Source organism: Sorex fumeus, unplaced genomic scaffold (genome assembly GCF_029834395.1).
Source record: "Sorex fumeus unplaced genomic scaffold, SorFum_2.1 ptg000042l, whole genome shotgun sequence".
Classification (NCBI taxonomy): domain Eukaryota; kingdom Metazoa; phylum Chordata; class Mammalia; order Eulipotyphla; family Soricidae; genus Sorex; species Sorex fumeus.
Window position 1 is genome coordinate 5,921,300 of NW_026606099.1, and position 17,528 is coordinate 5,938,827.

The window sequence follows — 17,528 nt, forward strand, 5'->3', positions numbered from 1 at the left end:
AAGGGAAAATGAAACCTGGAATACAGGTTTGGGGCTCTGAGTCTGTAATATTTTGTACCTGTTATTCCTACTTTGCTCTCACGACAGTGTAGCAACAGCAGTAAAAAGATCTGTTTTAAAACAATTGCAGCTAGGGGCTGGAGTGATAGCACAGCGGGTAGGGCGTTTGCCTTGCACACGGCCGACCTGGGTTCAATCCCCGGCATCCCATATGGTCCCTCAAGAACCGCCAGGAGTAATTCCTGAGTGCAGAGCCAGGAATAACCCCTGAGCATCGCTGGGTGTGACCCAAAAAGCAAAAAAAAAGGAGACAGTGGGTTTTGCCCAGCACCAAAGGTGCTGCAAAAAGGATGTCATATTTCAGTAATCCAGTTAAGGATGTGGTTTAAAGAATAGGATGTATAGCAATAGGTTCCCCATATGTATTAAGAGTAAGAAAATTAACCAAAAAAATTTAAAAAGACTTAAATATTTAATTTTTTAATAAATGGATACTAAATAATCATATAGGTATTCATTTAAGAATAAACAAACTATGCCCTTTATACTAGTGTATCCGGTTACAATGTTTAGAACTCCAAGTCCCTACCTTCCGTTTCCTAATTCCACAAGTGAACTTTTAGAGTAATCATGTCCTCTTAATCTAGCTAGTTCCATACTGCCTTTTGAAACGCAGTAGAATCCGGAGATGGAATAGCTCCCCCCTTACAAGACCTAATGCACTTAACGTATGTTGTCACTGAAACAGAGAATTTAAGTAATATGTTTTGTTCCTAGCATTTAGAATTGGTTGGCCTGAATTGTAGTACAGGATTTGTTTGCAAGCAGGAAGTCTTTCCTGCAGTTACTTCCACATAAATTATAGTTCATGCTAAAATGCCTGTTTACATGAATCATTCTGATAAAGGGCAATGGCTCACTAACACTAACACAAATTTAAGGCCCAGCACCGAGATAATCTGTCATTCCTCCTCCTCCTCCTCATCGTAGTACCGATTTCTCTTTATCTGCTCTTCTACAGAGAGCTCTTGGTCTTCTCCCTCCCAGAACCCGTCCTCCTGGGATGGTGGATTCAGACTCGTGAATTCTTTGCTGGAAGGGTCACTCGCGAAGCCGGACCAATTTGCATCCTTGGTTTCTGCGGGCGGTTGCGCTTTGAGATGGTGGCTATCATCTTCCTCCAGGTTTGCTCTGTTTTCTAGAAGCTTTTCGCTCTCCATCTCCAAGCTGTGCCCTTCTCTGTTTTCCCTCTCGCCTTCCGCTCCCTTTGATGATTCCTGATTTGGTGATTCAAATTTGGACTTGATTTTCCCTACCGCTTCTTGCTGCTCCGAGTCACAGGCGTCTTGGCCTTGCTTCTGCTCCGCCGCGGCTCCCACGGCCAGCTCCTCATTCTGCCCTGCAGTGGCCCAGCCTTTCCTGGTGGGTGAGGACAGGGTTTTAGGGCTCTTGACAGAAGCAGTTCGAAACGAAGCTGCGACTGTGAACGGCCGGCATCTCTCCTTCAGTGAAGAAGAGCGCCTGAGTTTCTTCAGATCCTGATTCACATCCTCAGGAGCTTCGGGCTTGCTGATTTCATCCTCTGGCGGCCACTTGGGCTTGGACACTTTGATCCCTTCCTCCAAGACACTTCCTGGGCTGCCCGGTTCTGCGGGGGGTGGCCAGGCAATTCTCAGCTTCTTGGTTTCAGCTGGCTTGTCTTCTTTCTCCCGCGGGCTGGCAGAGGTCTTGGCTTCCATACTGGCGGTCAGCACACCCACCTTAGCAATGGGGGCATCTTCCACCCCTGGGCTCTGAGGCGGTTCGCCTGCATTTGGAACTCGGGCAGGTTTCTCCAAAGCTTCTTCATTCTCACTTTTGTTTGACCACAGATCCTTGTGTGGTCTGTGCCCGAAGCCCTCGTCGTAGTTGCCTTTAGACTTAAAGAGCTGATTGAAGTGAGGTTTGCAATAGATTTGTCCACGCAAAGATGCGTATGTTCCTAGACTGTCATGGAAAAAAAAAAGAGATAAAAGTTGGCAAATTCATATATGCTTCCCCCTCATCCCAGTTTTTTGTTTTGGGGCCACACCCAGCTGGACTAAGGGCTTATTCCTAGTTCTGTGTTTAGGGATCACATATACCTGGTGGTGTTCAGGAAATTATATGTGGTGCCAGGGATTGAACCCAGGCAGCTGCATTCAAGGCAAGCACCTTACCCACTGTGCTATCTTTTGGGGCCACACCTAGAAGTGCTCAGGGCCTACTCTTGGCTTGGGGCTCATTCCTGGGAGGCCTCTCTGTACTGCTGCTCTCTGTGTTAATTAAATCACAACCAAGTGTGGGCCACTGGCATTGGTATTGGGTTACTCCAGCCACAAGGGTCCCACATGTGCAAAGCACAATCCTGAGAGCTCTGCTGTCTGCAGTTCCCAGCACTGCAAGGAACCTCCAGTCATGCTGCAGTCAAGTGCTATTTCTCTGGTCCAATTTGTCACATTTTTACCCAATCTTGTTTATTTGGGAGAAATGATCTATTCTTTTTTTTTTCAGAAATGAAATGAAACGATATGTACAAATTATATACTTGTCAGGGTTTGTTATTACTGCTCTTATTACCACTTACAGCGAGCTTGACTCTGCAAAAGCAAGGGCCTAGGAGGTATCTGCTTGAGATTTCTTTGTTGTGGTTTTTGGGCCACACCCAGCAATACTTAGGCCTTACTCCTGGCAGTGCTCAGGAGACCATGTGAGATGCCGTGAATTGAACCTGGGTGCGAGAGGGCAAGGCAAAAGCCCTACATGCTATACTATAGCTCTTTTTTTTTTTGCTTTTTGGGTCACACCTGGCGATGCACAGGGGTTACTCCTCGCTCTGCACTCAGGAGTTACTCGTGGCGGTGCTCAGGGGACCACATGGGATGCTGGGAATCGAACCTGGGTCGGCTGCGTGCAAGGCAAACACCCTACCCTCTGTGCTATCTCTCCAGCCCTATACTATAGCTCCTGCCCACTTCACTTGAGATTTCTTAACTTAATGATTCTGTGATACCAAGGGAAAACATTCCACCGACTTGGTCCAGGGAGTTTACCTGCAACCCACATTTCAGTGTCTGTCCTAGAATCCACACTGAGAAATTGGAATATATCACCATACCAAAAAGTTCCTAAGACCAGGCCACTTCCTAGAAAACACTTGCCACTTGGTGGTACTTTCAACCTTTCCAAGGGCACCTTTTAGTACCACAGCCAAGCCTCCTCCGGGGGCTGCGGCTACGCTAGGAGAGGAGACAGCTCGTTTGGGGCTGGCTTACTTGAGCTTGTTATTGCAGTAGGAGCAACGGAAGCAGCTGATGTGGAACACCTGCTGGTTGGCCAGGAGCCGCTCCATCGGGTAGACGGTCTTCTGACACTCCACACAGATTTCTCTGGCAGGGGCCTGGAACTTCTAGAAAAGGGGGAAGAGAACCTTTGAAACTAGGATAGGTAGGGATGGCTCAGACTGTGGAGAGGGGCCCTGGGGGTTAATTTTGTTATCTAAGGACTCCCTACCTGGACAGTCCTTTTACCCATTTCAGTTCTACCAGCCAAGAGGCTCTTGAATTCTCTTGCCAAACTGGCTGCATTAAGCTACTCAGGATGGGAGGGTGAGGGCTGAACTGCAGAGAAAGTCTTAGACAAGACATCACACACACACACACACACACACACACACACACACACACACTGCACATAAAATGTTTCTGTGGGCAGAAAATGTCATCACACATAGAAGAAAGAAGTTTGATTCAAGTACCAAGCTAAAGTAGGGCAAACATTTTGTAAGAACAGAGTCTGAAGGGGCTGGAGGGGTAGAACAGAGGGTAGGGTGTTTGCCTGAGCACCACCTGAATGCAGAGCCAGGAGTAATTCCTGAGCATCAAGGGTGTGACCCAAAAAACCAAAGACATTAAAATAAGTAATTAGTGGCAAACTCCCAAGCAGCACCAGAGACTTAAAAAATGAAAGAGCAGAACTGAGTGCTTCAGTAACAGAATCTCTCTTCCTGGGATTAGAATCCTATAAAGAAAACTTTAAAGAATTCAAGTCTACCAGTTGCGACCTAGTTTCTAAGCATAAGGAAGGCATTTAAATAGCTTAAATGTTTCTCATGAAGACATTATTTGAAATCCAGAGTTAGCATTATGTTGTGGCTTCTGGCCCATACCCAGCGGTGCTCAGGGATAGATAACTCCTTGCTCTGCACTCAGGGATCATGCCTGGAAGGGCTCAGGGCACCATGTAGGGTGCCGAGGATCAAATCTGGGTTGGCTGTGTGCAAGGCAAGTGTCCTTTCTGCTGTATTCTTTCTCCAGCCCCTGTGATTTTAACACCAGACTTAAGAGTCTACGTAATCATTCTGGTCAGTGAAGACAGAGCAAGAGATAGAAATGATGACGTTGCGAAAGAGAACACTGATGTCATTTGGTTAAAGGGAATGGAGGTGACAAGCCTCCTTTACCAACACACAGATGACACACTGAGAAGATGGAAGCCCAGGGACTAGAAAGGAGAACCTGAGAGAAAGCTGAAACTCGAGCTCACATTAGGAGGAAAGTGGAAGGCAGGAGCAGAAATTAGGTACCAGGAGCAGGAAGCGGAAGCTGGAAGAGACAAGCAGGAACCTTCAGTGAATACACAGCATTTGTTGTTTTTGATATTTGTTTCTTTGGGGGCCTTACCTGGCAATACCCAGGAGTTACTCCCGGCTCTGTGAGTGTCTTACCCGCTGTACTATTTCTCTAGTCCTACATTTTTTTTTCCCAAGTAACTGCCAGTTGTTGCAAAATCAGCCTCGCTCAGTTACCTGAGGTTGAAGCCTCTCCCGGCCGAGGGGAGGAAGCTTGAATGAGCCTTCTCCCACACACAGAGTCTCTCCCTAACAATTCTCAGTGTATCGCTTGCTCCCATGCCTGACCCACCATGGCTTTCCTGAGTGGAGCCTTCACCCACACAGTGAAAAGTCATTCCTCCTTCTTGACAGCAAATCAATAGCGTTCACACACCTCACCAACTTGTCAGGCCTGTCAGATTCTCATAATTCTAATTCACTTTGTTTGTTTAGTTTTGGGGCCATTTGCAGTAGTGTTTATTTTTTTAATTTTTATTTATTTATTTATTTTTGCTTTTTGGATCACACCCGGCGATGCACAGGGGTTCCTCCTGGCTCTGCACTCAGGAATCACTCCTGGTGGTGCTCAGGGGACCCTATGGGATGCTGGGAATCGAACCAGGGTCGGCCGCGTGCAAGGCAGACGCCCTACCTGCTGTGCTATGGCTCCAGTCCCTGCAGTAGTGTTTAGAGCTACTTCTGGTTCTGTGCTCAGGAGTAGCTCCTGGAGGTGCTGGGAGAACACGAGTTGCTGGGGATCAAACCAAGACCTCCTTGCATACAAATGTGCTCAGCTCTTTGAGCTATCTTTCCAGCCCTTCCAATTCATGGTTGTTGGTCTGGGAGGGCCACACTTGGTGGTGCTCAGGGTTTAATCCTAGCTCTGTATTCCTGATCACTCCTAGTGGTGCTTGGGGGATCATACACAGTGATGGGGATCAAACCTGGGCAAGCTGGAAGCAAGGCAAATTTTCTTTTTTTTTTTTTGCTTTTTGGGTCACACCCGGCAATGCACAGGGGTCACTCCTGGCTCTGCACTCAGGAATTATCCTTGGCGGTGCTCAGGAGACCATATGGGATGCCGGGATTCGAACCTGGGTTGGCCGCGTGCAAGGCAAATGCCCTACCCGCTGTGCTATCACTCCAGCCCCAAGGCAAATTTTCTTAACCACAATATTATTTCTCTAGTCTTTCCACCTCCTTTTATACATAAACCATTTTTTTAAATTTAAATTTTTTTTAATTGAATCACCGTGACATACAGTTACAAGCTTTCATATTTTAGTTATAGTTCTCCCATTGTTCATCAATTTGCTCAAGCGGGCACCAGTAACGTCTCCATTGTGAGACTTGTTGCTATTGTTTTTGGCATATCGAATACGCCACGGGGAACTTGACATGCTCTGCCATGTGGGCAGGATACTCTCAGTAGCTTGCCGGGCTCTCCGAGAGGGCCGGAGGAATCAAACCCAGGTCAGCTGCGTGCAAGGCAAATGCCCTACCTGCTGTGCTATCGCTAAAGCCCTGAGTTACAGTAATACAATATAAACCATTTTCAATATTAGTATTCTTTTCCCAGAAAAGATTTTAAGAAAAGGGAAAGGAAGGCAGGGAAGGTCCAAGGTTATGGAAAGGGTCTCCTAAAGGAAGAGTCCCCATTTTCATTATTATTTAAGATTCATGCAGTGGCTGCCCTAAAGGCACTTAGAGTTTCATAAAGATAAGAAGATCCCAACGTGATAAAATGCTGGGTCAGAGGGGCTATGACCAGGCCTTCCCCTGATTTCCTCTATTCTGGGCTCTCAGCCACTTTTCTGTAATTGCCCCCATGTCTATGCAGACAACAGGAAGCATAGTCAGTACCCAAAAATCTCTGCCATTATGGTGGGTCTGGCATTCATTCTGCCCTGACTTCATGGCATGCTTAGACTTGGCAGAGCCACACGGAAATGTTGCCAAGATTAGGATAATAAACATAATTAATCCTTAGTATGTATTTCTTTAATTAGTAAGCTTTAAAAAAATCTCCCCTCACCATTTTTCACATGTAGAATTAATGTACCAAGGAACCAACTGTATTGTCAGTTCCCAAAGTCAGTAGCAGAATTAACATTAAAACTCAGAAGTCCCGGGGCTGGAGTGATAGTACAGAGGGTAGGGCGTTTGCCTTGCATGCAGCCAACATGACCGACACAGGTTCGATTCCCAGCACCCCATATGGTACCCTGAGCACCGCCAGGAGTAATTCCTGAGTGCATGAACCAGGAGTAACCCCTGAGCATCGCCGGGTGTCACCAAAAAAAGCAAAAAAAAAAAAAAACCTCAGAAGTCCCAACTCCCAAATCAATAGTGTGGTTTTATGTTCTGGAATGCTAGATTTCCATAACAAAAGGCACATCTTTGGGGAAGAGAGCAGATGAAAACCTAAATGAAAATGAAAATAATCCGGGGTATGGTGCCGCCAGCAGGTCAATCTGTACCTGTGAGGCGACTGCATCAGCAGCCTGATGGTGCCTTCAGACTTCCAGATACCCCCAAATTGCTGCTGTGCCTTTGGCCAGACCCCAAAACCTTGGGGCAAAGTTTACCAAGAAAGTAAACGGACAAAAGTGTGGGAGACACACCCACAAACCACCTCAGGCTCAGCTATATAATTGGAGGCAAGGCCTCTCTGGTTCCTGATCGAACTGCTTAATGGCCATGATCCCAAAGACTCAGAGACAAATCTCAGAACCCAGTGGCTTTCGGCAGAGATGCGTCCGGTCCCCGCAATGGGTTATCACCACCCCGGGGGGGGGGAAAGGGTGTTTTCCCTCCACCTGCTCCACCTTGGCGGCTCGGTGGCCACCATCCTTTAGAGGTCATTGGACACTCTGGATTGGGCCCGCAGTGATGAGACATGAGGGGCCTCATAGGATGGCAGAGGAGCTGGCCCTTTCCTCCCCACGCCATCAAGACCCCGAGTTACTGCCAACTAATGGCCTTTCTGGCTCCTGATCAAGCTGCTTAATGGCCAAAATCCAAGAGATTCAGGAACAAATCTCAGAACCCAGCAGGTTTTGGCAGAAATCCCTCCAGATTTAATTGTTAAGATTTCAGAATTCCAAAATTTCGAGGTCACTACTGTGGCCTTGCAACATCATATATTATTCATAAGCAGCAATAGAAAACAAATTGTCTACTGTTGCCTTTTCAGCATATGTGAGAGTTGGGGTAAAATCCCAAATAATAATGGTGGGTCTGGTGTCGAAATACTGAATGTAATCAAAATAGAGAGAGAGTAATGTGGAAATCATTTGCCCCATAGGGTGTGTGTGTGTGTGTGTGTGTGTGTGTGTGTGTGTGTGTGTGTGTGTGAGAGATAGGGGTATACTGGGGTTTTTGGTGGTGGAGAATGGGCACTGTTGAAGGTATGGGTGTTTCAATGTATGACCGAGACTTAAACCTGAAAGGCTTTGCAACTGCTCTCACGGTGATTCAATAAATAAAATTATAAAAAAGGAAAAAAAAAAAAGAAAATGAAAATAATCTCACTCCAGCACTGCAAACAAACTGGTCTTCACTTTGTTGCAATTTAAAATATGTAGATAACATCTTTGGGATATTCGAGAATGAATGAAGTAACATAAATAAACCCTACTGGTCTTTCCTGTATGAGGGATCGCTCAGGTTCTATATTGATCAGCTTTGTTTCCATTGTATTTCCATAGCTTCATCTATATTGTCTCACCCTACTGACTTACATAAAGTTTTTAGTCGAATAAAGGCTTAAATTGGGCCATATATGTATATGTATGTGTGTGGGGATGTGGGATGGGTTGAGGCAGCAGCTGGCAAGCACAGTGATGCTTTCCTGCCTTGCAGGAAATCAGAGGAGAATTCTGCACTGACGTCAGGCCTCCATTCCTCTGACGGACCACCACAAAATGTCTTTCGTTCCCTTCTTTCAATTTTTTGCAATATATCTAGTTATGCCTTGCACGCAGCCAACATGGCCCACCCGAGTTCGATTCCTCCGCCCCTCTCGGAGAGCCCGTCAAGCTACCGAGAGTATCTTGCCCTCTCGGCAAAGCCTGGCAAGCTACCCGTGATGTATTCAATATGCCAAACACAGTGACAACAAGTCTCATGATACAGACGTTACTGGGCCCGCTCAAGCAAATCGATGAACAACGGGAGGACAGTGACAGTGATATCTAGTTAATTATACTGAAAAATTTCATCACACAATAAATAGTTGGGAAGGCTTTGCACAGCCTTAACCCTTTCCCAAACTTTCCGTAAAACTCTTTTTTGAAAATTTTGGGGGTATTCATATTTTTTTGGGTGTTAGTGCTGGTGGTAAAACTCAGGGCCTTAAACATGAGAATTACATCTTACCCCCATTACATGTTAAATAAACTGTTACATGTAGAGAAAAGGTTAGCCTTCTGGGAAAGCAGTAATAATGCTGATAGTGAGAAAATATTCTAGATTCTTGGGGCTGAAGAGATAATACAAAGGGTGGACTTTGCAAGTGGGAGCCTTCGATTTGATCCCTGGCAACATTAAGGTACCCAGCACTGCTGAATGGCCAATCCCCCCCCAAACAAAGAAAATCCAAGCAACAATAAACCCCCCATAAATTTTAGGGCCAGAGAACAGCTCACTGGACTGAAAGGCATAAGCTTTACCTGTGGGAAGCCCAGGTTTGATCCTGGAACCTTTTTTGTTTGTTTGTTTGTTTGCAGGGGGTCACACCCTTTGATGCTCAGGGGTTATTCCTGGCTCTGTGCTGAGAAATTACTCCTAGTGGTGCTTGGGGGACCATACGGGATGCTGGGAATCGAGCAGCACATTGGCAGCTTGTAACGCAAGTGCATTACCTGCTGTGCTATTGCTCTGACCCTGATCCTGAAAGTCTTGAATAGAAAAGTCTTCTCTTTCTCACAAGGTCCACACTGAGCTCTGAAAAGAATACCCTTCTTTCAGAATGAACCTGTAACTTCATTCTGCAATCTTTTGTGCCATCAAGTCTCACTAATCAAGCCACATGGCTTGATCGAACTATATAGATTCTTATTCCTATTCAAGAGGAGGCTATTTTTTTTTTTCTTACTTCATGAAGCTAAAATTTGAAATGAATTGAGTCTGAGTTCTCAATGAAAATAGAGCTTGGGGGCTGGAGTGATAGTATAGCAGGTAGGGCATTTGCCTTGCACGCGGCCGACCCGGGTTCGATTCCCAGCATCCCATATGGTCCCCCGAGCACCACCAGGACTAATTCCTGAGTGCAGAGCCAGGAGTAACCACTGAGTATCGCTGGGTGTGACCCAAAAAGCAAAAAAAAAAAAATAAAATAAAATAAATAAAATTGAGCTTGAATTAATCTTTTTTTAAAAATTGAATGAAGCTTAGGGGTCATCCCCAGTGGAGCTCAGGGGACCATGCAGTGCCAGGTCAAACCTGGGCTCTCATGTATGCACACTAACCCTTTCAGTCAGCCTGCCCAGACTCAGATGTCCTATATTCAATAACAAAGAGACAGCATTTCCAGAATGTGTGGGAACCAAAAATCTATTCTAAGTGAACAAGCTTATTTTTAGCTGTATGTAATTTCCCCAAACGGAGAACCAGCTTTTGTTGCATGATCTCTGATGACACCAGTTATGCCAGCAGATCTTCCTCTACGCATTTACCGAGGGATCTATATGCTGCCTACAGAATATAAAATGTAACTCTGAGAAAGAGAAAAGAAACTTCTTTTAAATAAAATGCAGATATGACTGGGTTCCAGACCAAGCTCTGAACAGTGAGATCACTGTGAACGTTGGACTTTAGACAGACCCTGAGAAGGCAAATTTACTCCAGTTTTAATACCGTGTAAAGCCTCAAGTGTCTGATGAAGGTTGCCTAGTTCTGCAGCTGAGAGATCAGGGCCAAAGGCCAAAGCAGATCCTGAGCAGGTGCAGAGGGAAACTTAGCTGCACTTCCTCTCTTGCTGTTTCGGAAGACTTACAGGAAGTACATTCCTGTGACTTCCTTAGTCTGCCTAGATCTGGAGATATCTCAAAGGTCAAGCTAGTACCAGGAATTCTGGTCGAGAAATCGATGCAAGAAAAACAAGCCTGGGTTAAGAGTTCAAATATCCGCTGACCTGGTCTTGATCCCTCTGACCACACAAGTTCCCCCTGAGCACCCCTGGTTGTGACCCAGAAATCAAACAACAAAAAGGTTCAGCTATGCCTTAAAGTCAGAACAGGTTTTCGTTCTTAGTCACAGAATTCCTAGAATTCTAAATCACACAGAATCCATAGCTAAGTCAGACCACTGCTAGCTAGAATATCCAGAGCCACAACCCAGGGACCCACATCTTGGCAGTTTTGCTGTTGGAGAGAAAACTAACCACCCCCCTCCCCCAATCTTGTCCAGTACCCAGCACTTGCTACTTTGTTGGATTCCAGATACTGAATAAAGAAAGGGAAGAAAGGGCTGATGGCAGCAATGCCTGAGATTTAAGGTATTCAAGGTCATGTTGAAGAAATGAGCAGATTCAATTACTGCAACGTAGTTTTCTCCCTTCGCGGCTTTCCTCTGCTATTTTCTTCACCCTTCGCTCCTTTTCAAGCTACTTCACTCTCCTCAGAAATCTGAAATTCTTTTACATGTTCATGTCGGGGCCAGGAACGAAACTCAGTGGTACAACTTGCCTGGCTCATAAAAATTTCATGTTTATTACACGCAAAATTTATCTTCCTTAAACTCTTTTGAATCCACTCTTTAATTCTCCTTTCCCTCCGATAGCACAGCGGGTAGGATGTTTGCCTTGCACGCAGCCGACCCAAGTTCGATTCCTCTGCCCCCTCGGAGGCAGAGCTACCGAGAGTATCTCGCCCGCACGGCAAAGCCTGGCAAGCTCCCCGTGACGTATTCGATATGCCAGACACAGTAACAATTGTCACAATGGAGATGTTACTGGGAACGCTCGAGCAAATCGATGAACAACGGGAGGACAGTGACAGTGACAGTCCTCTTTTCATTCTTTCATACACTAGAGTTTCCAGAAAGTGACCAAATGTACACACAGTTGAGTTAGAAGCAAAACAAATGTGTGCATAAGGTTGAAGTGTTTCAAAATGCCTTCTACCTAATTATACCTTTCGCATTTCTCTTAAATGTTAATACTTTTGAAAGTAAAAAAATCCAAGTATTGAAGAGCATCAGAGGAAAGACAGTAAAATTTGAGTGTGTTTGGTTATTAACCCAAATGGGTTTGCACTGCATTTGCAAAGCATTTGATTAAAACCAAATCAATCTTACTAAATAACTAAAATGAGATTTGACTTTTTTTTTGGATTTTTGGGCCACTCGTTGTTCAGCACTGAGCCTAGCAGTGCTCAGGGCCTACTGGCTCTGTGCTCAGGATTCATTCCTGGCAGGCTTGGGGACCACATGTGGTGCTGGGATTAAAATGGGTCAGCTGAGGCAAAGCAGGACACTACCCACTGTACAATTAGCCCCCTGTATTTGACTTTTAAAAAAATCCTTTGATTTTTTTCCCCTAGGGAAAATATCATATATTTTTCATATACTCCTTAATATTAATTATCTATGAGTAACAGTGAGTAACGGGATATCAAGGGATCAAGTGATTAATTACCTAATATTCTACCCTAGCATAAGTGTTACTTAAATGCCCATTTTTCACTGTTGGTTTTTGTTGGTGATGCTCAGGGGTGACTCCTGGCTCTGCACTCAGGAACCACTCGAGGCAGTGCTCAGATCATATGGGATGCTGGGGATAATACCTGGGTTGGCCATGTGCAAGCCGGGTGCCTTACCCTCTGCACTATTGCTCTGGCCTTTAAATGCTGATTTTTATAACAAATGATCTGGCCACCCCTCATTACAATGGCATACACATTCTTTAAACATGTTTACCACTAAGTGTGTTGTGATCAAAATTCTCAGACCCGGGAGACAAAACTAACACCGCTTGCTCCCTCTCCCCCTCTCCCTATGAGCTGATAATAGTCTAACAGCTTTTTCATAATTCCTTTATTCCATTTTTTCTTTGACCCACTCACAGATTTATGAACTTAGATTCTCCCTCCTCCCACACAAAAAAATGCCCCAAACCACATAAGATCAGATTTTTTTCCTTCCCTTTTTGGGGGGGGGGGTAGGTTGGGGAAATTGTTGGTCACAACCCAGTGATGCTCAGTGCTTACTCCTGGCTCTGCACTCAGGAATCACTCCTGGTGGAACTCGGGGATCACATGGAGTGCAGTGATCGAACCCGGGTCAGGTCTGTGCAAGGCAAGTGCCCAATCTGCTATATTATCACTCCAGCCTTTTCAGATTTCAAATCAGGATATTAGTCAGCAATTCCTGCCCCCTCCCCTCCCCTCTGAAAGTTCTAACCAAGGCAAAGAAGATTTCCAGGGAAAGTGATGGAACTCAAGTGTGCTCTTACTTGGCACTGGCATTATTTTATCCCAGGAAAGCAAAACGTGCTTCTAATAAACATAATGATAGCAGGCACCATAACCTACCAACCAGTATCTAGGCTCAGGGAGGAGCTGTCACCATACCTTCACTGCTTTGAGAGGAATTTCAGAAAGATTCGAAGCTCTGGCATCTGGACTTGGTGGCTTCTGAAGAACAGACTGCTGGGCCTCTTTCTTAACCTGAGCGTTACCTGCTTCGTAAGAAAAGGACATTTTATAGGATAAAGTGAAAGACAGTGAACTAAATTACAGGATCGAGTATGAACTTGCTCAGCACTGTCAGTAAAGGGAACAACGTCTCCAACCAAATGCAAGATGACAATAAAAACCTCATCCTTTAGATGGAAGAACAAATGCTTACGGGAATCACTGTCAGCAGGAGGGGAGCGGACAGGCGGGCTAGTTTCAGTTGCAGAAACCTACAAAAAAAGAGACAGGGGGATTCAGAATCACATTAAAAATAAAAGAGCAAACTGCAGCTAATGCCATAAAAACCTGCTGACTGCAGTAAGTCAGTGGATGCCTAGGGGGAACAATGGCCTCAGAACAGCTGAGCATTTCAACAAGAGGCAGCAAAATGTCTTTTATGAGGATATTAACATGCCTCTCAATTACAGAGTAACAGAGAAACAGACCGCACTCAGCTGCCAAAAGCTGCATCATCTCCCTTTACATAAGAACTTCTAAACTCTCTAAACTCTCTCTCTCTCTCTCTCTCTCTCTCTCTCTCTCACACACACACACACACACACACACACACACACATCACACCATACCAGAAAGGGCAAAGTACTTCTCTATAAAACCGTAATTCTCCTGGGCAAGACAACATCTTTATATACACTCTTTTTTTTTTTAAAACATAACACATACACGAATTATATTCCTAATTCCTTATTTCACAACCAAATACATTCTGCTGAAACACATTTGCCAATACAAAGGCTCTACTGATAGCCATAAAACAAATTTACCTAAAACCAAACTCTGGCGTCATCTTCAAGGGTTGTCTTGCTTTTTAATCTCAGTCATAAAAGGGTAGTATTTAACCAGATGGCAGATCTAATGTATGAGGTGTGTATTTCCCGTTAGAAGCCACAAAACTTAAATAGAAGAATGTTCCACTAGCCTTCTCTCCTTCCTGGTTTCTCCAGGACTTCCTGGTGTCCTCTCTCCTACTCAAAATCATGACAGATCAATAGGTAACCCAAAATGCACTCTGTGGAACCAGCTTTCATTCAGATGTCAGGGATTTTATGGAACAAGTTTCCTTTTACCCCGCTGTGTGTGGTTGCCCGATGCTCCCACAGGGAAGCCCCTGTAGAACTATGGCCACAGAGATAAGGAAGGGCTTAGGGGACGGGGGAGCTGCAGACAATCCCTTTACTCCTGCCGCATCTCCCAGCTGATATTCCGTCCAGGGCCCCCATCCAGGGCCCCCGAGGGTAGGCATTTATATCCAAATGCCTAATATTGAGTACATTTATCATGGATTGTTGGCTGAGTGCATCTGAATTAATATGGTTGTTTCCTCCACTATTCTCTTTTTATTATTTTATCATGGTATAAGAAACAAACCAGTATATAGGCTGGGAAGCTAGCCTTCTGGTTTGAAGTGCATGCCTCGGGGTTGATCCCTGATGCTGTTCAATCTCCCAAGCACCATTGGGAGCAATCCTCAGTACAGAACTCGGAACAGCCCCTGTGCACCACTGGTAATACCCCAGCTCCTCCCAAATCACCCCCCCGAAAACACCAGTATAATAATAGTCAACACTGAGTTTTGACTATGTGCTAGATATGGAATAGTCATCTCATATGCATTATTTCATTTAATGATATAAAATAAACTTCCTTAAAGCTGCAGATGGCCATGAATAGCTATGGAATGAGAAGGGACATCTATCCCAGTATGTTCTTCTCTCATCTCCAATTTGGTCACCTTGAAACTGTAGGGCACGCTCAGTGCCAATCATGACATCATCGCACTGCAGGAGCAGCTGGGACAGCACAGAATAATTTGCTCAAACATTAAAAGAAAACACTGATTCACTCCAAAGAGAAAGGAAAGAACAATTCCTCTACAAAATATTCCATTCCAGGCAGTTTCTCACTAGCACTAATGTCCTCTTGTAAAAAGTTCAATTAGCTCATAGATACTGGTTAATAGAAATGAGGTAAACAGTCAAAAGAATAGCTGAGATGGAATATTTCCACAAATTTTAAAGCAGCTGAGGATTTATGAACTTGCAATAATTGCCTTAAGACCGTGTACTATCTTTATCCCCCTTTTCCTCCGCCTACACCCAAATTTGTGATTCAGTTGCACTGATGCCCTTTTAGGCTATAATTAAAATGTTCTGATCCTCCAGTACAGTTCACAATTCTAGATTCAGTTCAGCATGAAGAGAACTAAGAAGGAAAATTGAAATTAGATACAGGAACAATCCAATAAGTATTTCCCAGATGATCAATTATCCTGGGGTACTTGGAGAAATTATATTGCTGGTCAGATAATTTTTCTCTTAAAGTTTCTTTTTTTCTTTCTTTCTTTCTTTTTTTTTTTTTGCTTTTGGGTCACACCTGGCAATGCACAGGGATTACTCCTGGCTCTGCACTCAGGAGTTACTCCTGGCGGTGCTCAGGGGACCATATGGGATGCTGGGAATCGAACCCCAGTCGGCTGCATGCAAGGCAAACACCCTACCTGATGTGCTATCTCTCCAGCCCCCTTAAAGTTTATTTTTTTAAGAGAACCAAAGAGAGGGCTCAACAGGTGAGTATACGCTTTGTTTGTGGAAGGCAAGTTTGATCCCTGGTGCACAACAGCACCAAAAGTGACCCCTGAATAGAAAGTATGAGTATTCCCTGATTAGACCACTGAAAAAAATCAAACAAAAACAAATTAATTTTAGCCTAAAAGAGGAGGTGGACTCTATATGATGTGGTAATTACTCCTTGCTCTGAACTCAGGGATCATTTCTGGTGGAGCTTGGAGGACCATATTGCGGTGGCTGGAAATGAACCCAGCTCAGGTCTTCACCTTTTTGAAAAGTCAGAATAAACAGCCTTAGACTGAGCTGCCGAAGCCTCTCCACAGTCCTGCATAGCTCTCTCAACATAGTCACTGTCTTATGAGAACCAGCTTGTTTCTCATCTCCCATCTACTCTTTTCGCTTTCTGGCAGATCAAATCCACATGGAATTCTGTTCTTAAGCTTCACACTTCCAGTGCTTCCGCATAGTGAAGACTTGAAAGAGTGAAATTTCAAAAATGTTTTAAGTTGAGATATACAAATACTTTGCAAGTATCTCTAATCAAAACAATTTTCTTCAAAATCAGTGTAGTTCTACATCCTCTTAGCTTTTTTGGGTGGGAGAGGGTGAGGGTTTCTGGGCCACGCCCAGCTGTATTCTGAGCTTACTTTTGACTTTGCACTCAGGGATTACTCCTGGGGGTGCTAACATGGGGTGCCAGGGATCAAACCTGGGTCAGTCACATGCAAGGCAACCACCTTACTCACTGCACTCTCACCATCCCCTTCTCTGAGCTTTTGCAGAGAAAAAGTAAATTCCATCAAAGGTCTGTTTATCTGGTCAGCTACAAATTACAGAGCTCCCCATCTGAAAATATGTGACCTCAAAAAGCAACGATCTGTCCTGGCAGCTGTTACCGAATTTCCAGACACTCTATAACTGAGAGTTAGGGTTGATTCTAATTTTAAGCCTCTAATTTAGAACACATGCTTCTTGGCAACTGGGCATGAGACTTTCCAACTCACCTTTTCTCCATCCTGATGGGAAATGCAGGCGTCTGGACCTGGGGGCACATTCTCTTTTTGCTCTAATTTATGAGTTTTGATTTCAGCACCATTGGCTCTCAACTCATTCTACAAAATAAAAATAATCTGTGGGTTAAAGAAAAGGCAATCTTGGGCCAGAGCGATAGTATGGCAAGTAGAGCGTTTGCCTTGAATGAGGCCAACCCAGGTTCGATCCCATATGGTCCCCTGAGCACTGCCAGGAGTAATTCCTGAGTGCAGAGCCAGGAGTTAACTCCTGAGCATAGCCAGCTGTGACCCAAAAAGCCAAAAAAAAAAAAAAAGGCAATCTCATTATTCAATTCTCTTCATAGCATATCATAGCATATCTGTTATGTAAACTGGAATGTTATAAAAAGATTTTTTTTTTTCCAAAGAGACCTCAGGTCAAATCAAACCCACTAACTTACAAGCAAAGCCTCTCAACTTGTGAAGTGACCAAAGCAGCTCTGTGGACACACACCTCCGAGTTAAATATTTTATACTAGCCTAAAACTGGATGCTTATTAGAATACAGACATGTGAACATAGACACAGATACACACACACGCACAGATCATTCCCAGCATACAAGATTTGTGTGATTCAC

The 17,528-nt window shown here is 44.6% G+C and overlaps 1 protein-coding gene across 2 annotated transcripts in view; it reads right to left on the bottom strand.

Annotated features, from left to right (window-relative positions):
• Window positions 1–338: 338 nt before the first annotated feature.
• Window positions 339–17,528, bottom strand: part of LIMA1 (LIM domain and actin binding 1) — a 117,070-nt gene continuing 99,880 nt past the window's right edge. The window contains exons 7-11 of one of the 2 annotated variants that reach the window (XM_056119930.1): window positions 16,901–17,008; window positions 13,481–13,538; window positions 13,204–13,313; window positions 3,294–3,427; window positions 339–1,986 (exon numbers count right to left, since the gene is read on the bottom strand). In XM_056119930.1, coding sequence (XP_055975905.1) covers window positions 963–1,986; window positions 3,294–3,427; window positions 13,204–13,313; window positions 13,481–13,538; window positions 16,901–17,008 — 1,434 coding nt within the window. In that variant the 3' untranslated portion in view covers window positions 339–962. The remainder of the gene's footprint in view (window positions 1,987–3,293; window positions 3,428–13,203; window positions 13,314–13,480; window positions 13,539–16,900; window positions 17,009–17,528) is intronic. The other variant, XM_056119929.1, reaches the window with a different exon arrangement.